The 26,657-nt window shown below is 44.1% G+C and overlaps 1 protein-coding gene across 1 annotated transcript in view; it reads left to right on the top strand.

Moving 5' to 3' along the window:
• Positions 1 to 4,439, top strand: part of LOC130311259 (uncharacterized) — a 43,793-nt gene extending 39,354 nt beyond the window's left edge. The window contains exon 5 of the mRNA XM_056552469.1: positions 3,364 to 4,439. Coding sequence (XP_056408444.1) covers positions 3,364 to 3,646 — 283 coding nt within the window. The 3' untranslated portion in view covers positions 3,647 to 4,439. The remainder of the gene's footprint in view (positions 1 to 3,363) is intronic.
• Positions 4,440 to 26,657: the final 22,218 nt, after the last annotated feature.

Below are 26,657 nucleotides of genomic sequence, written 5' to 3' on the forward strand. Positions count from 1 at the left end.
CAAAGGAATTTTATTTGCCAAAGAAACAACGCGTTTCAGAGCTTTGGAGCTCCTTCGTCAGGTAAAGATGGCAGTATCATGATACTGCCATGTTTACCTGCCGAAGGAGCTCCAAAGCTCTGAAACGCGTTGTTTCTTTGGCAAATAAAATTCATTTTAAGAAAATCTGACCCATCCTTGGTGGATTGCGCCGAAAACCTGGAAAATTTTTTTACTCTCATATTTACCAAAATGTGTTTAATGTGATGCCAATTGTGTTGGATTGTCAATGCAACCCTCTTCTCCCACTCTTCACACACTGATAGCAACACCGCAGGAGAAATGCTAGCACAGGCTTCCAGTATGCGTAGGTGTCAGGTCCGAGCATTCCTAGATGAACAGTTTTCTGGAAAGTGGATTGGTCGTCGTGGGCCAGTTGAATGGCCCCCAAGGTCTCCCGATCTGACCCCCTTAGACTTTTATATTTGGGGTCATCTGAAGGCAATTGTCTATGCTGTGAAGATACGAGATGTGCAGCACCTGAATCTACGGATACTGGAAGCCTGTGCTAGCATTTCTCCTGCGGTGTTGCTATCAGTGTATGAAGAGTGGGAGAAGAGGGTTGCATTGACAATCCAACACAATGGGCAGCACATTGAACACATTTTATAAGTGGTCAGAAACTTGTAAATAACTCATGAAAGAATAAAGTTACGTTAAAACCAAGCACATAATTGTTTTTCTTGTGAAATTCCCAATAAGTTTGATGTGTCACATGACCCTCTTCAAATTGAAAAAACAAAAGTTGGATTCAAAATGGCGGACTTCAAAATGGCCACTATGGTCACCCCCCATCTTGAAAAGTTTCCCCCCTCATATATACTAATGTGCCACAAACAGGAAGTTAATATCACCAACCATTCCCATTTTATTAAGGTGTATCCATATAAATGGCCCTCCCTGTATAAATGGTAACATGATAATTCCTTGCAGATATTAAAGGGGTATTCCAGTAAAAAAAACATTTTTTCATATCAACTGGCTCCAGAAAGATAAACAGATTTGTAAGTGACTTCTATTAAAATATATTAATCCTTCCAGTACTTAACAGCTGCTGAAGTTGAGTTGTTCTTTCCTGTCTAACAACAGTGCTCTCTGCTAGTGCTGGGCGGTATACCGGTTCATGCCGAATGCCATTTTTTTTTTTGTATCCACGATCCGCAATTTCATATACCGCAATACTGGTCAGGAGGCTGCTGCGGGCGGGCGGTCAGGCACTATTGCCTGCGGGTCCCGCAAGTCCTACAGCAGCAGACTCAGTGGCAGCCTCACCCTCCGAGTACATTTACCAATCACTCACCAGGGTGGGGCTGCTGCTCCTCCTAACTATCTCCTCCCGCCGTCGCCGTAGTGCTGGGCAAATTTTCATCTCACACCGCCATTCATTTCCCTGCTCAGCCTGCCCTGGACTGCCATCGTCAGCCACCAGCACCGCCGCCCGCTCTTCACAAGGTAAAAATGAAAATCTTCTAGAGCACACACTCGCTGTGCGCTATGATGCGGCCCTGGCGGTTGGCGATCCTCCCATCTGTGTCTGCAGTCTGCTCTGCACTGCTATACACAGACAGAGCATTGCACCCTAGTGTCTTCTACAGACCTTAGGGTGCAATGCTCTGCAGTCTGCACATACCCTCCCATGTGTATAGCAGTGTGTGTGTAAATTGGGGGTATGTGCAGAGCATTGCAGTCTACTCTGTACTTCTGACAAGGGTGCAATGCTCTGCACATACCCCCACCTGTATAGGAATGTACCCCCCCCCCCCCCCCACACACACACACACACTGCTATACACATGGGGGTATGTGCAGGCTGCAGAGCATTGCACCTAGGGTGCAATGCTCTTCAGCCTGCACATACCCTATAGGAGCTATAGCAAAAAGTAAAAATGTGTAATATAAAAGTATAAAAATTTTTTTTACTCCTTCCCATTTACCCCTTCCCTAATAAAAGCTTGAATCCCCCGCTTCCCATTTTTTAACTAAAATAATGTTAAAAAATATATATAAGATTAAAAAGTATGTGGTATCGTCGCATGTGTTAATGTATGAACTATTAAAAAATAATGTTAATTAAATTGCTCAATGATTGTGTACACGTAAAAAAAAAAAATACTAAAGTCCAAAATTGCATTTTTTGGTCACTTCATATGCCATAAAAAAATTATAAAAAGCGATCTAAAAGTCCCATTAAAACAAAAATGGTACCAATAAAAAGTACAGACCACAGGGCAAAAAAATGAGCCCTCATACATCCCCGTAGGGCAGGTATGTGCAGAGCATTACATCGGTCAGTGACTTAGGGCCTCTGAGTCTGCACAGTCATTGCTATTCACATCTGTACATACACTAGAGTCCCCCCCCCCCCCCCCCATGTATAGGCGGGATTGGACAAACATTTTAGCGGGGGCGGGCAGGATTGGTCAAAAAAAAATCACCAGGAGCTGGATTGAAAAACCAGTCCCGTGCAGGGCTCTACATAGTAGCCCCCTGAGGAAGGAGTGATAGCACACTTGGGGTTCGGGACAATACCTACATATATAGCATGGGTGAGCTATGGGACCTTTATGTATGAGCTGGTACATACTGTACACGGCACTTTATATTATTGGGAATGAGTGTGGGGGGGGGGGGGGAAATACCGGTAAATACAGTGAAACCGCCATAATTTGGAAAAATACTGTGATATCCATTTTTGGTCATATCGCCCAGCACTACTCTCTGCTGACATCTCTGTCCATGTCAGGCACTGTCCAGAGCACGAGAGGTTTTCTATGGGGATTTTCTCCTACTCTGGACAGTTCCTGACACAGACAGAGGTATCAGCAGAGGGCACTGTGGTCAGACAGAAAAGAACAACTCAACTTCAACAGCTGATAAGTACTGGAAGGATTAAGATTTTTTTTCAATAGAAGTCATTTACAAATATGTTTAACTTTCTGGAGCCAGTTGATATGAAAAAATAGTTTTTCACTGGAAAACCCCTTTAAGGAGGATATGGATATAACCGTCTTACTGACATTTCCGTCACGCACCCTCCCATAAACTTGCATTGAGGGGGTGGGGCGTGACATCACACGGGGGCGGAGTTGATACTCCGGCCCCGTGGTTGTCACGCTTCACACTCGGAGCCCCCAGCACTGCGGAGAGTTCACAAAGGTGGGTGCGGAATGACAGATTGCGGGGGTCCCCAGCGGCAGATAGGAGATAAGATGTATTAGGGCTGTAGTACCCCTTTAACTCTTTAGAGAGAAACCTCTTGCTTACACTTTTAGTGATTGTATTTTTGCATTGATATTAGTATATTACCCCTTTCTGTGCTCACAGATTGCAGGGACTTGAGGAAAAGATAACTTTAGCTAAATGGGAACGTGACCTCGCCATCAAAGAGAAGAACATCCTGCACAATGAGAATGAAGCTCTGCAGAAGCTTAATACTGAACTTCGAGCACTAGTCACGAAATTGGAGGAGGCCACCTTCCATTCTGACCTACTGGACCTAAGGACTTACCATTCCAACATACAAGATCTTGGGTTCAGTGTGGATTACCTGAAAGAAAAGTCTAGAAGGCTTTATCCAGAAACACACCTAGGTCTTGTGTACAGGTGAAAAAGTCATATAGCGCAGCATTCCCAGGATCTCAGCGATTCTTTATGAGTAAGACTGTGTTTTGTGGGAAAATATCAAAGTGAATTATCTTCAATAACCTTTATATTATTTAACCCCTTAAGGACCAAGCATTTTTCTGTTTTTTGCACTCATTTTTTCCTCCTTACCTTTTAAAAATCCTAACCCTTTCAATTTTGCAACTATAAATCCATATGATGGCTTATTTTACGCACCACCAATTCTGCTTTGTAATGACGTCAGTCATTTTACCCAAAAATCTACGGTGAAACGGAAAAAAATAATAATTGTGCGACAAAATGTAAGAAAAAATGCAATTTTTCTTTTAGGTTTTGGGGGCTTCCATTTCTACGCAGTGCATTTTTCAGGAAAAAATGACGCCTTGTTCTGTAGGTCCATACGGTTAAAATGATACCCTATTTATATAGGTTTGATTTTGTCGTACTTCTTGAAAAGTCATAACTACATGCACGAAAATTATTACGTTTAAAATTGTCATCTTCTGACCCCTATAACTTTTTATTTTCCCGGGTACGGGGCTGTATGTGGGCTCATATTTTGCGCTGTGATCTGAAGTTTTTATCTGTACCATTTTTGTTTTTATCGGACTTTTTATTCATTTTTTTTTTACGTTATAATGCCCAAAAATATGCTATTTTGGACTTTAAATTTTTTTTGCGAGTCCGCCATTGACAGTGCGGTTTAATTAACAATATATTTTTGTAGTTCAGACATTTACGCATGTGGCGATACCACATGTTTATTTTAATTTTTTTTACACAGTTTTTTTTATGGGAAAAGGGGGATGATTCTAACTTTTATTAGGATTAGGGAAAGGGTTACATGATCTTTATTAACTTTTTTTTCCCACTTTTTTTTTTTTTGCTATTTTATAGCTCCCATAGGGGGCTATGACATGCATTACACTGATTGCATGCACTGATCAATGTTATGCCATAGCATTGCATTGATCAGTGTTATCTGCACTTGATTTCTCAAGCCTGGATCTCAGGCTTTGAGCAATCAAATGGTGATTGGACAGCGTGGAGCCGGGTAGGGAGCCTCCCGCTGTCCTTTCAGCTGTTCGTGATGCCACGATTTTACTGCGGCAGTCCGGAACAGCTCCGCTGAGTTAGATGGCATGGATTTCTCCCGTTGTAGAAATCTAAAGGGTTAATACCGGACATCTGACGATCTGCGATGCTCAATATTAGCCCGGGTCCCGGTTGCTGATAGCTACCGGGATCCCGCAGATACAAAGCGTGTTCAGCATCTGAGCGCGCTTCACAGATCGGGAGCCGTCCAATTATGTAAATATACGTCCGTGGCGTTAAAGGGGTACTCTGCCCCTAGACATCTTATCCCCTATCCAAAGGATAGGGGATAAGATGTCAGATCGCTGCGGTGCCGCTGCTGAGAGCCCCGGGATCCCCTCTGCAGCACTGCGCTATCATTACAGCACAGAGCGAGTTCGCTCTGTGCGTAATGACGGGCGATACAGGGGACGGAGCCACGTGACGTCATGGCTCCGCCCCTCATTACATCACGGCCCGTCCCCTTAATGAAAGTCTATGGCAGGGGGCGTGACGACCGCCGCGCCCCCTCCCATAGACTTGTATTGAAATGGGCGGGCCGTGACGTCATGAGGGGCGGAGCCGTGATGTAACGATGCTCCGGCCCCTGTATTGCGCGTCATTACATGCAGAGCGAACTCGCTCTGTGCTGTAATGATAGCGCGGTGCCGCAGCAGCGATCCCGGGGCTCCCCTTTGGATAGGGGATAAGATGTCTAGAGGCGGAGTACCCCTTTAAGGGGTTAATGGGGTACTCCGCTGGAAAACATTTTTTTTTTAATCAACTGGTGCCAGAAAGTTAAACAGATTTGTAAATTACTTCTATTAAAAAAAAAATCTTAATCCTTCCTTCTCGTACTTATCAGCTGATGTATGATCCACAGGAAGTTTTTTTCTTTTTGAATTTCTTTTCTGTCTGACCACAGTGCTCTCTGCTGACACCTCTGTCCATGTCAGGAACTGTCCAGAGCAGGATAGGTTTGCTATGGGAATTTTCTCCTGCTCTGGACAGTTCTTAAAATGGACATAGGTGTAGAGAGCACTGTGGTCAGACAGAAAGGAAATTCAAAAATAAAAGAACTTCCTCTGGAACATACAGCAGCTGATAAGTACTGGAAGGATTAGGATTTTTTATTAGAAGTAATTTACAAATCTGTTTAACTTTCTGGCACCAGTTGATTTAAAAAAATAAATAAAAATGTTTTCCAGTGGAGTACCCCTTTTTAACCTCTTAAGGACCCATGACATACCGGAACGTCATGAGTCCGCTCCCATTCTATAACGTGGGGCCACAGCGGGGCGGGCCCGTGGCTAATAGCGCGGAGCACTGATCGCGGGGCCGCGTGCTATTAACCCTTTAGACGCGGCGTTCAAAGTTGAACGCCGCGTCTAAAGTGAAAGTAAAACCATGCCGGTTAGCTCAGGGAGCTGTTCGGGATAGCCGCGGCGAAATCGTGGCATTCCGGACAGCTTACATGACAGCCAGAGGGTCCCTACCTGCCTCCATGCTGTCCGATCGCCGAATGACTGCTCAGTGCCTGAGATCCAGGCATGAGCAGTCAAGCGGCAGAATCATTGATCAATGGTTTCCTATGAGAAACCAGTGATCAATGTAAAAGATCAGTGTGTGTGCAGTGTTATAGGTCCCTATGGGAGCTATAACATTGTGAAAAAAAAGTGAATAAAGATCATTTAACACCTCCCCTAATAAAAGTTTGAATCATCCCCTTTTCCCATTGAAAAAAAAAAAAAAGAAAATGCAAAAACGGAAAAACCCCGGGTCCTTAAGGGGTTAAGGAGAGGAATTACAATTGCCATTAAATTAATTATTGTTTGATAAATATTATATCCTGAAATATAATAATGAAAATGCAAACACTCTTTTGTACGATTCTATGGAACTGATTCTAGATATGCACTAGTAAATGTATTTTTTTTTTTCAGAATTTATTACAATTTTTTTCTTGTATTTATAATTATGTACGTTTTGTATTACGATGCAAATACAAATATTACATATTCAAAAGAGGATCTGTAGCACAGTTAGCTTTAAAGTGAAACTGACAATCTGTATACCCACACTATACCTAATATACTGGGTTAAAGTGCGGGTGAATTAGAGGGGGCTCCAGTGGAAAACATAAATTTATATATTTTTTCATAACAACTGGCTTCATAAAGTTAAATAGATTTGTAAATTACGTCTATTAAAAAATATTAATCCTTCCATTACTTATCAGCTGCTGTATATTATAGAGGAAATTGAGTTTTTCTCTTCAGTCTGACCACAGTGCTCTCTGCTGACACTTCTGCCCATGTCAGGAACTGTCCAGAGTACAAGCAAATCCCCATAGCAAACCTCTCCTGCTCTGGACAGTTCCTGACATGGACAGAGGTGTCAGCAGAGAGCACTGTGATCAGACTGAAAAGAACAACTCAACTTCCTCTGTAGTATACAGCAGCTGATAAGGACTGGAAGGATTAAGATTTTTTAATAGAAGTAATTTACAAATCTGTTTAGCTTTCTGCCACCAGTTAATATGAAAAACAATTGTTATCCACTGGAGTACCCCTTTAACCCCTTAAGGACCAAGGGCGTACAGGTACGCCTTTGCTCCCTGGTACTTAAGGATCAAGGGTGTACCTGTACACCCGTGGGAATTTCGGTCCCCGCCGGGCGGGGATCGGGCCGGGGTGACTGCTGACATCTATCAGCAGGCACCCCGCGCAAATGCCCGGGGGGGTCATCAGAACCCCCCATATCGGCGATAGCCGCAAATCGCAAGTGAATTCACACATGCGATTTGCGGCTATTCCGGGTCATACGGGTCTATAGTGACCCGGTGACCCAGAAAATAAAGGGGATCGCGGATGTCCTAGACACCCACGATCCCCCTGTAGTGATAGGAGTGAGGTGGCAGAGGTGCCACCCCTCCTATCTCTGCTATTGGTGGTCTAGACGCGACCACCAATAGCAGATCGGGGGCGGAGGGGTTTACTTTCGGTTTCCCCGTTCTGCCCACCCACAATAGGCGGGGCAGAACGGGGAAACCGACAGGGACCGGCGCGGAAGATCCACTTACCCATCGGCGACGATCAGCGGCGGCAGCGGGCGACGATTGGCGGAAGAAGAGGGCGGCGACGCAGCTCCCTGGATCCGACGGAAGCCAGTGAGTTACTTAGCAACATCTGGAGGGCTACAGTCTGAGACCACTATAGGGGTCTCTAAACTGTAACCCTCCAGTTGTTGCAAAACTACAACTCCCAGCATGCCCAGAGAGCTGTTTAGGCTTGCTGGGAGTTGCAGTTTTGCAACAGCTGGAGGTCTACAGTTTGAGAAAACTGCACAGTGATCTCTATACTGTGCACCTCCAGATCTTGCAAAACTACAACTCCCAGCATGCCCACACAGCAGTTTGCTGTCTGGGCATGATGGGAGTTGTAGTTTTGCAACATCTGGAGGTCCACAGTTTGGAGACCACTGTGCAGTGGTCTCTAAACTATAGCTCTCCAGATGTTGCAAAACTGCAACTCCCAGCATGCCTAAACAACAAACAGCTGTCTCTGCATGCTGGGAGTTGTAGTTGTGTACCTCCAGCTGTTGCATAACTACATCTCCCATGCCTACATCGCCTTTCGGCGATCAGTACATGCTGGGAGTTGAAGTTTTGCAACAGCTGGAGGCACACTGGTTGGAAAATACTGGGTTAGGTAACAGAACCTAACTGAAGGTTTTCCAACCAGTGTGCCTCCAGCTGTTGCAAAAGTACAACTCCCAGCATGCACGGTCTGTCAGTACATGCTGGGAGTTGTAGTTTTGAAACAGCTGGAGGTTTGCCCCCCCATGTGAACGTACAGGGTACATTCACACTGGCGGGTTTACAGTAAGTTTTCTGCTTCAAGTATGAGCTGCGGCAAATTTTTCGCCGCAGCGCAAACTCCTAGCGGTAAATTCACTGTAAACCTCCGCCAGTGTGAACGTACCCTAAAAACACTACACTACACTACCACATAAAGGGTAAAACACTTCATATACACCCCCGTACACTGTCCCCCCCAATAAAAATAAAAAAAACGTATTTTACGGCAGTGTTTCCAAATAAGAGCCTCCCGCTGTTACAAAAAAACAGCTCACAGCATTTCCGGACAGCCACTGACTGTCCAGGCATGCTGGGAGTTTAGCAACAGCTGGAGGCACGTAGAATGCCCTTATGTCCACCCCTGTGCAATCCCTAATTTAGTCCTCAAATGCGCATGGCGCTCTCTCACTTCAGAGCCCTGTCGTATTTCAAGGAAACAGTTTAGGGCCACATATGGGGTATCTCCGTACTCGGGAGAAATTGCACTACTAATTTTGGGGGCTTTTTTTCTTTTTACCCCTTATGAAAAAGAAAAGTTGGGGTCTACACCAGCCTGTTAGTGTAAAAAAAAATATTTTTTTACACTAACATGCTGGTGTTGTCCTTTACTTTTTATTTTTACGGGAGGTAAAAGGAAAAAAAAAGAGCCCCAAAATTTGTAACGCAATTTCTCCTGAGTACGGAAATACCCCATATGTGGGCGTAAAATGCTCTGCGGACGCACAACAAGGCTCAGGAGTGAGAGCGCACCATGTACATTTGAGGCCTAAATTGGTGATTTGCACAGGGCTGGCTGATTTTACAGTGGTTCTGACATAAACACAAAACAATAAATACCCACATGTGACCCCATTTTGGAAACGACACCCCTCACGGAACGTAACAAGGGGTATAGTGAGCCTGAACACCCCACAGGTGTTTGACAAATTTTCATTAAAGTTGGATGGGAAAATGAAAAAAATAAATGTTTTCACTAAAATGCTGGTGTCACCCTAAATTTTTCATTTTCAAGGGAAAATAAAAAAAGCCCCCCAAAATTTGTAACCCCATTTCTTGTGAGTAAGAACATACCCCATATGTGGATGTAAAGTGCTCTATGGGTGCACTACGATGCTCAGAAGAGAAGGAGCGCCATTGGGATTTTGAAGAGAAAATTTGTCCAGAATTGAAGGCCACTTGTGTTTACAAAGCCCCCATGGTACCAGAACAATGCCCCTCCCCCATATGTGACCCCATTTTGGAAACTACACCCCTCATGTAATGTAATAAGGGGTACAGTGAGCATTTACGCCCCACAGGTGTCTGAAAGAATTTTGGAACAGTGATCCGTGTAAATGAAAAATTTAATTTTCCATTTGCACAGCCCACTGTTCCAAAGATCTGTCAAACGCCAGTGGGGTGTAAATGCTCACTGCACCACTTATTAAATTCTGTTAGGGGTGTAGTTTCCAAAATAGGGTCACATGTGGGGGGTCCACTGTTCTGGCACCACGGGGGGCTTTGTAAATGCACATGGCCCCTGACTACCATTCCAAACGAATTCTCTTTCCAAAAGCTCAATGGTGCTCCTCCTCTTCTGAGCATTGTAGTTCGCCCGTAGTGTACTTCAGGTCATCTTATGGGGTACCTCCATACTCAGAAGAGATGGAGTTACAAATTTTGGGGGGTATTTTCTGCTATTAACCCTTGCAAAAATGTGAAATTTGGGGGGGAAACACACATTTTAGTGAAAAATAAATATTTTTTTTTACATATGCAAAAGTCGTGAAACACCTGTGGGGTATTAAGGCTCACATTATTCCTTGTTATGCTCCCCAAGGGCTCTAGTTTCCAAAATGGTATGCCATGTGTTTTTTTTTTTGGCTGTTCTGGCACCATAGGGGCTTCCTAAATGCAACATGCCCCCCAAAAACCATTTCTGAAAAACGTACTCTCCAAAATCCCCTTGTCGCTCCTTCGCTTCTGAGCCCTCTACTGCGCCCGCCGAACACTTTACATAGACATATGAGGTTTGTGCCTACTCGAGAGAAATTGGGCTACAAATATAAGTATACATTTTCTCCTTTTACCCCTTGTAAAAATTCAAAAACTGGGTTTACAAGAACATGCGAGTGTAAAAAATGAAGATTGTAAATTTTCTCCTTCACTTTGCTGCTATTCCTGTGAAACACCTAAAGGGTTAACACACTTACTGATTGTCATTTTGAATACTTTGGGGGGTGCAGTTTTTATAATGGGGTCTTTTATGGGGTATTTCTAATATGAAGACCCTTCAAATCCACTTCAAACCTGAACTGGTCCCTGAAAAAAAGCGAGTTTCAAAATTTTGTGAAAAATTGGAAAATTGCTGCTGAACTTTGAAGCCCTCTGGTGTCTTCCAAAAGTAAAAAATCGTCAATTTTATGATGCAAACATAAAAGTAGACATATTGTTTATGTGAATAAAATAAAATAAATATTTTGAATATCCATTTTCCTTACAAGCAGAGAGCTTCAAAGTTAGAAAAATGCTAAATTTTCAAATTTTTCATCAAATTTGGGGATTTTTCACCAAGAAGGGATGCAAGTTACCACAAAATTTTACCACTATGTTAAAGTAGAATATGTCACGAAAAAACAATCTCGGAATCAGAATGATAGGTAAAAGCATTCCAGAGTTATTAAAGGAGTAGTCCAGTGGTGACTCAGTGGTTTACAACTTATCCCCTATCTTAAGGATAGGGGATAAGTTGCAGATCGCGGGGGGTCCGATCCCTGGGGCCCCCTGCGATCTCCTGTACGGAGCCCCGACAGCCCGAGGGAAGGGGGCGTGTCGACCTCCGCACGTAGCGGCGGCCGACATGCCCCCTCAATACAACTCTATGGCAGAGCCGAAGCGCTGCCTTCGGCAATCTCCGGCTCTGCCATTGAGATGTATTGAGGGGGCGTGTCGGCCGCCGCTTCGTGCAGGGGTCGACACCCGCTATCTCGGCGGAGAGCCAGGGCCCCGTACAGAGAGATCGCGGGGGGCCCCAGCGGTCGGACCCCCCGCGATCTCAAACTTATCCCCTATCCTTAGGATAGGGGATACGTTTTTCACCACTGGACTACCCCTTTAATGCTTAAAGTGACAGTGGTCAGATGTGCAAAAAATGGCCGGCTCCTAAGGTGTAAAATGGCCTGGTCCTTAAGGGGTTAATAAAGCATTTCACCAGCCTTATAGGTCTTTAGTTGTAGTTAGTTTAGTCTTGTAGTTGAATTGTGCAGTTCTGCGCAACAGAGGCGGGGATCAGTGAGAAGTCTACAGCCCATCACTGCTATGGTGTCAGGAGACTGGGAAAGCTGGGTGGCATACAGTATGCGTGCCAACCAGCTTTCCCAATTTCCTCTCCCACAAGGTTTAGGAAAGAAGACCGGGCTCTGCTGGGTACTTGACTAGTTATAGGAATAAACTGTAAATGCTGAACCTCAAACAACACTGAAGAGTGCTTGTCTTTTTTTTTTTATAAGTTCTAATAAAGTTGTTAAAAAACTAAAAAAAAACTATCTCGTGTATGTTTCTGGTCACGTGCAATAAACACGCCCCCTTCCTTTCTATACCCTGAGTAATTTCAACCAATTGACGCTCACCTGACGATCACATGATTTACAACTCGTACATTCACCAATCAAATTTAAGCGTGCACTGTTAAGCTCCTCCCTTTGTTGCAAAATCGTGATCATGTGATTATGAGTACAGTGAGGCCACGCCCCGCGGTGGGCGCGAATTGTTTTCAATGTATTGGCGGCCCGGGCTTCCTATCTTTTCATGTAACTGAGAAGCAGCGGGCTACGGCGGCATGGAACGGGCACACACGGAGCGGGCACAGGCTGCTGGGGGTCACCGGACACCTACAGAGCGGGTACAGGCTGCTGGGGGTCACCGGACACCTACAGAGCGGGCACAGGCTGCTGGGGGTCACCGGACACACATTCCACCGGACCCGCTGTTGTCGTTGCAGCAGCAGAGCCTGAAGCTAGGAAGGGTAGCACTGGTAGGAAGCAGAGAAGACAAAGCGCCGCCTACAGTCAGAACTGTGTTACTGCTCAAGTAAGTATAAACCGCTGTACTAGAGAGAACTACAGACCAGTTGTGGGACTACAAGTACCAGCCTACATTTACACCACTGTTCCCCAACTTGTGGCTTTTTAGCGTTTTCAGAACTATAACGCCCAGCATGCCAACTGTCATTGCATGATGGGAGTTGTAACCTTACATCAAAAGGCCGGCTAGGTACATGTTATTGCAGTATTTTCCAACCAGTGAGCCTCCAGCTGTTGCAGAACTTTGACTGTCTGGGCATGCTGGGAGTTGTAGTTTTGCAACAGTTTGAGGAAAAAATGCCCTAAAGCAGTGGTTTTCAACCTGTGGACCTCCAGATGTTGCAAAACTACAACTCCCAGCATGCCCGGACAGCCAACGGCTGGGAGTTGTAGTTTTGCAACATCTGGAGGTCCGCAGGTTGAAGACCACTGCCTTATAGCATCCCTTTACAACAGTGTTCCCAAAGCTATAGCTTTCCAGCCATTGCAAAACTACAACCTCCAGTGTGGACATGTAGTCATCTGGCAGTGTCTTTGACTGCTGGGAGTTGTAGTTTTACATTAGCCGGCCAGCTGACTGCAAGTTCCAGCACCCATTTACTGCAGTGTTGCCCAACCTGTGCCTTTCCAACTGTTGCGAAACTACAATACCCAGCATGTCAGTTCTCATTGCATGATAGGAGTTGTAATTTGACATCAAAAGTTTGCCTAGCTACACTTTGTAGCAGTGTTTCCCAACCAGTGTGCCTCCAGCTGTTGCAAAACTACAACTCTCCTAACTTTCCTTTGCACCAGTATTCCCCACACACAAAAAAAAACTACAACCCCAGGTGTGGACGTGTAGTCAGCTGGCTTCATAATCATCAGGCAAAACTACAACTCCCAGCATGTCAGGAGTTGTTTTACATGGTGTTCATAATGATGGAGGATCACATGTCCCAGCTTCCCTTTACACCAGTGTTCCCACCATCCCGGAGCTTTCCAGCTGTTGCAAAACTACAACTCCCGGCATGGCCTGACAGCCTTGGACTGCTGGGAGTTGTAGTTTTACATCATAATCCTAAGGCCTGCTTGTTTTATAGTCCTGCAGGTTCAGTGATGTCCGTAGGTGGCTCCTTCAGTCCGGTTTTTCCCCCTTGTACCAGTGACTCCTCATAGATTTGGGGTTTTCCAACCAGTGTGCCTCCAGCTGTTGCAAAACTACAACTCCCGTTGGCTGTCCGGGCATGCTGGAAATTGTAGTTTTGCAACAGCTGGAGGCACCCTGTTTGGGGCAATCACTGCCATAGAGGTATGAAAGAACATGGCTTACATAGCAATTCCCCAATATCCTGCACTTCCTCTTGTGTGTTCTCCATTACTATCTTGTCATCTTCGGCTCACACGGTTTCTTTCTCAGACAGCTGGAACGGATGAAACAACAGAAATTTGTGCTGGAGAACAGGATCAGAACAGGTATTGTGGATACATGTCCTGCCGTCTATGACCTGACTATAGGGCTGGGCGCTATACCGGTTCATACCGAATACCCACATTTTTGTCCTGCACTATATGAATTTTTCCCCATACCGCAATACTGGTTGGGCCCCTCCCCCTCGGGAAGGAATGAGTTATCAGCGCTGCGCTGTCCCCACATTGGGGAACTAATCATATGTGACCCGTGAGCGCTGTTCTTCTCTCCCCCCCCCCCCCCCAAAAAATTAATCCTCAGCCCAGCGCTGCGCCGTCCCCATCAGGGTACTACTCACATATGTCACCCGCAAGCGCTGCCCTCCTCGTGCTCCTGTTTGTTGCGGGACGCCTGCGCTGGCTGGAACAGTGCAATGTACGCTGTATCCTTATGCAGCCGTCAGCCTATCACTGGCTGTAGCGATGTTCCGCCTCGGCCGGTGATAGGTTGAGCGCACTGTCATGTAAAGAGCTCTGGCCGGCTTCTTACATGACAGTGCGCTCAACCTATCACCGGCCGAGACGGAACATCGCTGCAGCCAGTGATAGGCTGACTGCCGCATAGGGATACAGCGTACAGTGCACTGTTCCAGCCAGCGCAGGCGGCCCGCAACAAACAGGAGCACGAGGAGGGCAGCGCTTGCGGGTGACATATGTGAGTAGTACCCAGATGGGGACAGCGCTGGGCTGAGAATTAATTTGGGGGGGAAGCAGAACAGCGCTCGCGGGTCACATGATTTGGGGGGGGGGGGGGGGAATACTGTTATATACTTTGGAACCGCCATAACTTACAAAAATACCGTGATACACATATTTGGCCATACCGCCCAGCCCTACCTGACTATGCTATATACTATGTTCAGACTACAAAAGAATGACAATCTGTTAAGGTGTACCCGTCTGTATAATAATAGATAAGACTGCTCAGGATTCCGGGCATACCTTTTTAATTTTAATACACAACATAAAGGAAAACCAGCAGCAGCACGTACAATCAGAAGCAGTGGGGAATCTAAACAATGGCAATTTGAAGCTTCGCAGAGTGAAGGGGTACTTTAAAAGGGGTACTCCGGTGGAAAACTATATATATTTTTTTTTCATATCTACTGGCTGCAGAAAGTTATACAGATTTGTAAATTACTTCTGTTTAAAAATATCTAAATCCTTCCAGAACTTATCAGATGCTGTGTACTACAGAAAAAGTGGAGTTGTTCTTTTCTATCTGACCACAGTGCTCTCTGATGACTCCTCTGTCCGTGTCAGAAACTGTCCAGAGCAGGAACGAATCCCCATAACAAACCTCCCTGCTCTGGACAGTTCCTGACATGGACAGAAGTGTCAGCGGAGAGCACTGTGGTCAGACTGGAAAGAACAACTCAACTTCCTCTGTAGTGTACAGCAGCGAAGTATTGGATTTTTTAATAAAAGTAGTTTACAAATATGTGCAACTTTCCAGGGCCAGTTGATTTGAAAAAAAAGTGTTCTCCACCCCTTTAGTAGCAAACTTTAAAACAGCGTGACAGGCCTGATGCTTTTCAGTACACAGACCTTAAAGGGGTTATCCAGGAAAAAACTTTTCTTTTTATATATCAACTGGCTCCAGAAAGTTAAACAGATTTTTAAATTACTTGTATTAAAAAATGTTCATCCTTTCAGTATTATGAGCTGCTGAAGTTGAGTTGTTCTTTTCTGTCTAAGTGCTCTCTGACACCTTTCTCGGGAACTGTCCAGAGTAGAAGCAAATCCCCATAGCAAACCTCTTCTACTCTGTGCAGTTCCCGAGTCAAGCAGAGATGTCAGCAGAGAACACTGTTGCCAGACAGAAAAGAACAACTCAACTTCAGCAGCTGATAATTATTGGAAGGATTAACCCCTTAAGGACCAAGGACGTACCGGTATGTCCCGAGTCCTTTCCCTTTCTATAACGCGGGGCAAGACGTGTCTAATAGCGTGCGGCAGTGATCGCGGTGCCGCGCTATTAACCCTTTAGACGTGGCGTTCAAAGTTGAACGCTGCGTCTAACGTGAAAGTGAAACCATGCCGGTTAGCTCAGGGGGCTGTTCGGGATGTCCACGGCGAAATCGCAGCGTCCTGAACAGCTGTAGGACACGAGGAGGGTCTCCTACCTTGCCTCCTGGTGTCGGATCGCCGAATGACTGCTCAGTGTCTGAGATCCAGGCATGAGCAGTCAAGCTGCAGAATCATCAATCACTGGTTTCTTATGAGAAACCACTGATCAATGTAAAAGATCAGTGTGTGCAGTGTTATAGGTCCCTATGGGAGCTATAACACTGCAAAAAAAGTGGAAAAAAAAAGTGAATAAAGATCGTTGAACACCTCCCCTATTAAAAGTTTGAATCACCCCCCTTTTCCCCATTTAAAAAAAAAAAAGTGTAAATAGAAATAAACATATATGGTATCGCCGCGTGCGGGAATGTCCGAATTATAAAAATATATTGTCAATTAAACCTCACGGTCAATGGCGTACATGCAAAAAAATTCAAATTTTTGGACATTTTTTATATCATGAAAAATTGAATAAAAAGTGCGGTCCCTGTCTATAACGCGGGGTCCCGCCGGGATGGTCGAGGCGCCTATTCACAGCAGGGACCCGCGGCTAATAGCGCGCGTCCGCTCGGCCACCCGCTGCTAACCCTTCCGATGCGGCACTCAAAGCTGAGCGCCGCATCGAAAGTGAAGCTAAATGCTTCCCGGCTGCTCAGTCATCGCGATAAAATCGTGAGGCCCCGATCAGCTACACGGAGAGAAGAAGGTCTCTTACCTTACCTTCTCGGGCGGCGTCCGGGCTCCGATTGATTACTCCCAGCCTGAGTTACAGGCTGGAGCAATCAATCACCAATTTCACTGATTGTTGCCATGCAACGGCAAGGCAGCAGTCTGTGAATAAAATCAGCCATTGCAAGCTCATAGGTCTCTATGGCACCTATCAGCTTGTAAAAAAAAAAAAAAAAAAAAAAAGAAAAAAAAAAGTTAACCCTTTCAGGTATTCCCTTCTGAATTAATAGTTTAAATCACCCGGCATTTCCTAGTAACAAAATAAAACAGTGTAAATAAAAATAAACATATGTGGTATCACCGCGTGCGGAAATGTCCGAATTATAAAAATATACCGCTTCTTAAACCGCACGTTCAATGGCGTACGCGCAAAAAAAAATCAAAAGTCCTAAAGAGCGCATTTTTTATCACTTTTTATACCACAAAAAAGTGAATAAAAAGTTATCAAAAAGTCTGATCAGAACAAAAATGGTACCGCTAAAAACTTCAGATCACGGCGCAAAAAATGAGCCCTCATAGCGCCCTGAACACAGAAAAATAAAAAAGTTATAGGGGTCAGAAAATGACAATTTTAAACGTATAAATTTTCCTGCATGTATTTATGATTTTTTTCTGAAGTAATACAAAATCAAACCTATATAAGTAGGGGATCATTTTAACCGTATGGACCTACAGAATAAATATAAGGTGTCACTTTTACCGAAAAATGTACTGTGTAGAAACGGAAGCCCCCAAAATTTACAAAATTGCATTTTTTTCTTCAAGTTTGTTGCACAATGAATTTTTTTTTCCGTTTTACCGTGGATTTTTCGGTAAAATAACTGTCACTGTAAAGTAGAATTGGTGGCGCAAATAGGTGTAAAATTGAAAGTGTTATGATTTTTTAAACGCAAGAAGAAAAAAACGAAAATGCAAAAACGTGAAATCGCTCAGTCCTTAAGAGGTTAAGGGGTTAAATGGGCACTGTCACCAAACTTTTTTTTTTATATGTTGTAGTACTTATGTACTACAACATATCTCTAAAATAGTTTCATTATTTTTTCTTTTTTTTTTTCTTTATTAAAACAGTTTATTTTACATTTGAAAACCGGCCACTAGGGGTCTCCCTCCTAGTGGCCGTTTGCAGCCTGCCGTGACGTCTCTACTGAATTAGGACCGATTAGGAATCTGTCCTTATTCAGTCAGCCTGCGCTCGCTCCCTGCCTGTCAATCAGACAGACGGGAGTGAGCGTTGAGAACAGACGATGAGCCCATTGGCTTGCACACTGGCCCCGCGCTGCCGCTAGGTCCTGCACTCCACTCCTGCTCGCTGCTAAGTCCTGCACTTCCACTGAACTTGGGTATGTCTTTTTTTGGGGGGAGAGCAGGTTGCGGGGTTCGGGGGTGCTTGTTGCATGGCCGTAATAAAGATATTGTTTTCAACACAGGGTGCCTCCAGTTGTTTCACCACTACAACTCCCAGCATGCCCTGACAGCCAATAGATGTCAGGGCAAGCTGGGAGTTGTAGTGGTGAAACAGCCGAAGGCACCCTGTATAGATGAGCTAAGGGCAGAAGTCCCTCCCCCCCCCCCAGCAGGCATCAGTGATGTTGCGTTCCATTATGGGTGTAGTAGTATCTGTACTAATTGACAGATTCCCCCCCGGGTCCGTTGCGATCCTTCTGTATAATTTATAGATGCGGCCGGACGCTCTTCTATGGTCCCCTGCACTGACGTATATATACACCTATTCATATTTCCCACAGAGAGCTGTGATTGGCCAGATGGTTCCAGCCAATCACAACTCTCTGTGGGAAATATGAATATGTGTATATATACATCAGTGCAGGGGACCATAGAAGAGCGGCCGCATCTATACATTATACAGGAGGATCACAGCGGGTGTCAGGAGTGATATCCGCTGTGATCTTTCCTTAACTGCAGGTGCTACTACTCTGCTCAATGCTGGGGGCTGTAGTACCTGCATTAATAGACAGATCGCAACAGGTGTCAGAAGTTACACTCGCTGCGATCTGTCTATTAATGCAGGTACTACAGCTCCCAGCATGGAGCAGAGTGCGCTCTATGTTGGGAGTAATAGTACCTGCAATTAAGGACAGATCACTGCGGGTATCACTCATGAGACTTGATGCGATCGGCTTATCTATTGCAGAGATGTGATATATTTATAAAAAAAATATAAATTTCGTTAAATAAATCTTTTTTTTCCATCACCACTGCATCCCTTTTTATTTATTGATTTATTATTTTTTTTTTTTTTTGGTACCCAACAAATTTTGGGTACCAAAAAATGCCAAAGGGGCCAAAAAATGCAATTTCCGCTCAAATGCAAAAAAAAATAAAACGCCAAACACAGGAAAATGCTGTGGCGTGTTTTTCTGGCGTTTTTTTGGGCCACAAAAAAAAATACAAGTAGAAACTAAGCCTCAGGCTACTTTCATGCTACAACATTTCCGAATGGAGAAAGTTTGCTCGGAAATTGTGTTGTAGCAGCCTTTCCTTGTCTACAGTGGGTGCACAGTGAAATTCAAAATACGATCTATTCTTTTAGTGGAAATCTGCGCAGACTGCATTGCCGTCAATGATCAGTGTAGTCTAAGCCAATCTTTCTCAACCAGGATACCTCCAGCTGTTGCAAAACTACAACTCCCAGCTGGGAGTTGTAGTTTTGCAACAGCTGGAGGCACCGTGGTTGGGAAACACTGGCCTAAGCACTGATGGATTTCGGATAGGTTCACACATGGATTTCTGATGCAGATTTGCAGGGGGAGATTTATCAAAACCTGTGCTGAGGGAAAGTTGACCAGTTGCCCATAGCAACCAATCAGATCACTACTTTCATTTCTAAAGAGGCATGTGAAAAATGAAAGAAGCGATCTGATTGGTTGCCATGGGCAACTCGGCAAGTTTTCCTCAGCGCAGGCTTTGATAAATCTCCCCCGCAGTGTGTTTGCCTTGTCTGTGGTTTTGCCTCATTCATGTCCAAGTTCTCTGATGCAGAATCTCCATGGATGTAACTAATTATTATTTTATTCTGCACCATAGTTCACAGCGTGAAGACAATGGGAAGCAGATGCTGTTTATATGCAGGTTCTTACAAGGAATCTGGACATTGCAATCCACGTGGAAATAAAATAAAAATAATAAAAAGCTTTGTGTGGGCAAGGTCTCTGGCTGTATTTAAATCTGATTTTAAAGGGGTATTTATTTAGATCTGAAGAAAATATAGGATACTGATCTGACCACTGGGACCCCACTGATCCCAATTAGAGATGAGCGAACTTACAGTAAATTCAATTCGTCACGAACTTCTCGGCTCGGCAGTTGATGACTTTTCCTGCATAAATTAGTTCAGCTTTCAGGTGCTCCGGTGGGCTGGAAAAGGTGGATACAGTCCTAGGAGACTCTTTCCTAGGAATGTATCCACCTTTTCCAGCCCACCGGAGCACCTGAAGGCTGAACTAATTTACGCAGGATAAGTCAACTGCCGAGCCGAGAAGTTTGTGACGAATTGAATTTACTGTAAGTTCGCTCATCTCTAGTCCCAGCAGTTGTACCACCGCTGATCAGCATATTTTCACTTATTCTCTGTATCCAGTGATAACTGTCCATGTAGAATATGGATATGGACAGTGGTATCTATCATCCATGGGATATTATGGGATTTGTCTAACACAGTGTTTCCCAACCAGGGTGCCTCCAGCTGTTGCAAAACTACAACTCCCAGCATGCCCGGACAGCCAAAGGCTTTCCGGAGATGCTGGGAGTTGTAGTTTTGCAACAGCAGGAGGTACCCTGGTTGGGAAACACTGTGTTAGACAAATACATTTTTAACCGATTCTCCAGAGTGGAATTGCACACTGGCCCTCATTTACTATTCTAAACCCGACTTCTTTTGTCGGGTTTTTCTGGCGCATCTTTGTCTGCGACATGTCGCAGACATCGTGCGCCAGTCTGCAGCACGATGCAACACTTTTTTCCGACGGACCCGATGTGGATTCTCCCAAACCCGGAAAAAGGGGCGTAACCCGACATTTCTGAGCTTTCCCACGTATTTATAAAGGTTTCCAACCCGAATTTGTTGAATTGTTGTGGATTTTTTCCCGACAACTCAGAGGAGTTGGAAACCAAAACCAACAAAACCCACGTGCGACAAATGCGACATAATAATAAATACCAGGGGAAAAAAGCAGTCGGGTAAGAAATCAAGATAGACTTACAACCCGATTTATTAAGTAAATGAGGGCCAATGTGTTTTCCCAGAGTAAATGTTAGGAAAACTAGATGTGAACAGGCCCTTAGGGGAATGCCTAGACTGGATACAATTCGATCTTTCCCTGAAGTGTGAGGATTATTAGGTTTGTACAGATTTTACATGCTCTGGCGGCAGAACAGTTCTCATTTTCCCATTAAATGTTATTGTGTTGATCTCCAGCAGCTTGTATCCCAGAGGTTAGTCCTTTTCAGGGTCCTCAGCAGAGACTGTTAAATCATTGTGGGATACTGAATCTGATCATTTTTATCTTTATTTTTTAATTCTTTTACTTTGCAGGTGAATTTTCAGCAGAAGACTTTCCCCAAGAGAACCTCACAAAGGAATTTATGACTCAGACGTAAGAGTTTTCACTTCAGCTTTTCATCTATTTATGGGGGGTGATGGGTCCTTTGTGTGTACAGATACATTGAAGAAGTATACAGGACTAACACCAATTTGTGTGAGTCCCAGTGGGTGGGACCTGTACCCTGGAAAGGTTATAATATGTTACAATGTGAAAATCCCCTTTAAAAGTTTTTGGGGCTTCTGCTCCCGTGAAACTATTACGATCTGGAGATTATTTTGCTTATGGGACTTCCAGCAATTCCATCTCCATATCACAATAGTTTTGCAGCAGGTCATGGGATGAGAAGCGGGTGCAAAATTTAAGATCAGATCCTGCCAAGGGGAAAGCTATTAGAGGTGCCCTTTAAGGCACAAACACGCTTCTGCATCGTATATGGTTTGTCCATTAGCGACCATGGACGTAAAGATTTGGGAGCAATCTGATTACCTCTAACATTCCCTTTAAAACATTTGTTGCCCTAAGAGAACAATTTGGCCCAATGTTAATCGCTGCTGTTGTGTTATACATTTTCAGATTGATAGAATCCATTTCGTCCTCACGTTGTAATCCTAGAAGTAGTGACTTGGATTTATACTGATGGTATGTGGATGTAAATTATTATTTTTTTGTATTTTTTTAGAATTGCATCTTTAGAAAAAGATATAGAAAACCTGAAAGTTGGATACCAAAACAAGTCATTGTACCTACGAAGGCAAGTATTATCCCCTCGCTCTCGTTTCTTTGTAGAAGACTAGGTGACTTTAGCAACACCAATCAAAAACTGAAAATTGGTTTGTTGCCATGTTTTGTTACCAAGGAATTAGGGATCGACCGATTATCGGTTTGGCCGATAATCACGATTTTGGGCATTATCGGTATCAGCAATTACTTTGCCGATAATGCCCCGCACTGCACCCCCCACCACACCGCCACTGCCCCATTGCCTCCCCCATCCCTGGTTTTATAATTACCTGTTCCCGGGGTCCGCGCTACTTCTGGCTCCTGCGGTGTCCTGCGTTACGCTGTGCTCTGCGCAATGACAAGTGACGTCCTCAACGCGACGTCATCGTCAGTGCGCACAGTGACAGCTCAGGACGCCGCCGGAGCCAGAAGTAGCGCAGACCCCGGGAACAGGTAATTATAAAACCGGGGATGGGGCCGTGGGAGTGGTTAAACTCAGGATCAGCAGGGGGGGAGAAGCGGGCGGCGGCGGTCTCTGGGCAGGGGGGGCAGTGGCGGTGGTAGCGTGGACCCCGGAAACAGGTAATTATAAAACCGGGGATGGGGCAGCGGCAGTGGTTAAACTCAGGACAGGCAGGGGGAGAGAAGCGGGTGGCGGCGGCGGTCTATGGCCCCAAAAAAGCGACTGCAGTTCATTGATTTAAGCGCCCGCTTTAAATCATTGATCTGCAGCGGCTTCTGGGGGGGGGGGTTGAAATAGGCGATAATTTATACCGGAATATCGGCCGGAAAGTCCACATATTATCGGCCCTAAAAAATCAATGTCGGTCGATCCCTACAAGGAATCCTTGCATTATTAAAGATAGCCATTAGGGTCAGAGCCATATGACTGCCAATTGAAGTCTGCCTAGGAACCTTATTACTGACCCTTCTGGGTTAAAGGAGATGTTCCTCTGTGATCTCCAGAATGGGACCCTGGTTCTCTGAGAGGTACATGTGCTCCATTAAAGGAGTAGTCCAGTTTAGTAAAATGTATCCCCTATCCAAAGGGTAGGGGGTACGTAGCAGACTGCAAGGAGTTTGACCGCAGGGACCCCCATGATCTCCTGCCCATGTCCCGGCTCTCTCTCTCCTTGCTCAGAGCTGTGTCGACCACCGCACGTGCGGTTGTCATGAGTACATTGCATCAGCTTTCTAATAGAGACGCGTCCCTATTCAAATCCCTAATTTAGGCCTCAAATGCGCATGGCACTCTCTCACTTCAGAGCCCTGTTGTATTTCAAGGCAACAGTTTAGGGTCACATATGGGGTATCTCCGGAGTCAGGAGAGATTGCCTAACAAATATTGGGGGTCTTTTTCTACTTTTTACCCCTTATGAAAAGGGGTAAAACTTTTCATTTTCACAAGAGGTAAAAGGAAAAAAAAAGACCCCCAAAATTTGTAACGCAATTTCTCCTGAGTACGGAAATACCCCATATGTGGGCGTAAAATGCTCTGCGGGCGCACAACAGGGCTCAGGATTGAGAGCGCCATGTACATTTGAGGTGATTTGCACAGGGGTGGCTGATCGTTACAGCTGTTCTGACATAAACGCAAAAAAACACCCACATGTGACCTCATTTTGGAAACTACACCCCTCATGGAACGTAACAAGGGGTATAGTGAGCCTGAACATTCCACAGGTGTTTGAAGAATTTTCGTTAAAGTTGGCCGTGAAAATTAAAAAAAAATTTTTTTTCACTAAAATGCTGATGTTAACCCGAATTTTTTATTTTCACAAGGGGTAATAGGAAAAAAGCCCCCATAATTTGTAACCCCATTTCTTCTGAGTATATAAATACCCCATATGTGGATGTAAAGTGCTGAGAATGTGTCTGGAATTGAAGGCCACGTGTGTTTACAAAGCCCCCATAGTGCCAGAACAATGGACTCTCCACATGTGACCCCATTATGGAAACTACACCCCTCATATAATGTAATAAGGGGTACAGTGAGCATTTACACCCCACAGGTGTTTGACAGATTTTTTGAACAGTGGTCTGTGAAAATGAAAAATTTTATTTTTTATTTGCACAGCCCACTGTTCCAAAGATCTGTCAAACACCAGTGGGGTGTAAATGCTCTCTGCACCTTATTATATTCTGTGAGGGGTGTTGTTTCTAAAATGGGGTCACATGTGGGGGGTCCACTGTTCTGGCTCCACGGGGAGCTTTGTAAATGCACATGGCCCCCGACTTCCATTCCAACCAAATTCTCTCTCCAAAAGCCCAATGGCGCTCCTTCTCTTCTGAACATTGTAGTTCGCCAGCAGAGCACTTTACATCCACACATGGGGTATTTTCATACTCAGAAGAAATGGGGTTAAAAATTTGGGAGGCTTTTTCTCCTATTACTTCTTGTAAAAATGAAAAATTTGGGGTAATACCAGCATTTTAGTGAAAAAAAAAATCGCATTTTTCATTCTCATGTTCAACTTTAGTGGAAATTTGTCAAATACCTGTGGGGTGTAAAAGCTCACTGTACCCCTTGTTACGTTACTTGAGGGGTGTTGTTTCCCAAATAGTGTGCCATGTGGGGCTTTTTTTATCTATTTATTTTTTTGCTGTTCTGGCACCATAGGGGTTTCCTAAAATCTACATGCCCCCCAAAAACAATTTCAGCAAAATTTGCTTTCAAAAAGCCAAATGTGACTCCTTTTCTTCTGAGCATTGTAGTATGCCCGCAGAGCACTTGACGTCCACACATGGGGTATTTCCATAATCAGAAGAAATGGGGTTACAAATTTTTGGGGGGGCATTTTCTCCTAATAACTCTTGTAAAAATGGTAAATTTTTTTTTGGGGGGGAACTGATGCCATGATTTCTTGTTGCAGTTCTAGCAACATAGGGGGCTTCCTAAATGTGACATGCCCCCCAAAAACATTTCAGCAAAATTCCATAGTTGCTCCTTCCTTTCTGAGCCCTCTAGTGCACCCACAGAGCACTTTACATCCACATATGAGGTATTTCCTTACTTGAGAGAAATTGGGTTACAATTTTTTTTCTCTCCTTTTACCCCTTGTAAAAATTCAAAAACTGGGTCTACAAGAACATGAGATTTAGAATTTTCTCCTTCACTTTGCTGCTATTCCTGTGAAACACCTAAAGGGTTAACAAACTTTCTGAATGTCATTTTGAATACTTTGAGGGGTGCAGTTTTTTATAATGGGATAATTTATGGGGTATTTCTAATGTGAAGACCCCTCAAATCCACTTCAAAACTGAACTGGTCCCTGAAAAATTCCGATTTAGAAATTTGGGGAAAAATGTGAAAATTGCTGCTGAACTTTGAAGCCCTCTGATGTCTTCCAAAAGTAAAAACTCATCAATTTTATGATGCAAACATAAAGTAGACATATTGTATATGTGAATAAATATATAATTTATTTGGGATGCCCATTTTCCTGACAAGCAGGGAGCTTCAAAGAAAGAAAAATGCAAAATTTTCTTAATAAACTCTGTGAGTGCTATAAATACCGAGTGCTGTCCTCGGGTCTCTTTAGGACACCTATAGAAACAAATGGAGTGTGTGCAGTCTGCAGCATGTGCTCCTCTTAGAGAGCCGGGTCCCGTTTTGGAGATCGCAGGGGACCCAGCAGTCAGACACTAATCTCCTGTCCTATAAGTTGTCTTTCACTACACAACCTCTTTAACCCCTTAAGGACTCAGGGTTTTTCCGTTTTTGCACTTTCGTTTTTTCCTCCTTACCTTTTAAAAATCATAACCCTTTAAATTTTCCACCTAAAAATCCATATTATGGCTTATTTTTTGCGTCGCCAATTCTACTTTGCAGTGACATTAGTCATTTTACCCAAAAATGCACGTCGAAACTGAAAAAAAAATCATTGTGCGTCAAAATCGAAGAAAAAACGCCATTTTGTAACTTTTGGGGACTTCCGTTTCTACGCAGTGCATATTTCGGTAAAAATTACACCTTATCATTATTCTGTAGGTCCATACGGTTAAAATGATACCCTACTTATATAGGTTTGATTTTGTCGCACTTCTGGAAAAAATCATAACTACATGCAGGAAAATTTATACGTTTAAAAATGTCATCTTCTGACTCCTATAACTTTATTTTTCCACGTATGGGGCGGTATGAGGAATCATTTTTTGCGCCGTGATCTGAAGTTTTTATCGGTATGATTTTTGTTTTGATCGGACTTTTTGATCACTTTTTATTCATTTTTTAATGGTATAAAAAGTGACCAAAATACGCTTTTTTGGACTTTGGATTTTTTTTGCGCGTACGCCATTGACCGTACGGCTTAATTAATGATATATTTTTATAGTTCGGACATTTACGCACGCGGCGATACCACATATTTTTTTTTTATTTTTTTTTTTACACTGTTTCCTTTTTTTTATGGGAAAAGGGGGGTGATTCAAACTTTTATTAGGGAAGGGGTTAAATGACCTTTGTTAACCTTT

This window comes from Hyla sarda, chromosome 1 (assembly GCF_029499605.1).
Source record: "Hyla sarda isolate aHylSar1 chromosome 1, aHylSar1.hap1, whole genome shotgun sequence".
NCBI lineage: Eukaryota > Metazoa > Chordata > Amphibia > Anura > Hylidae > Hyla > Hyla sarda.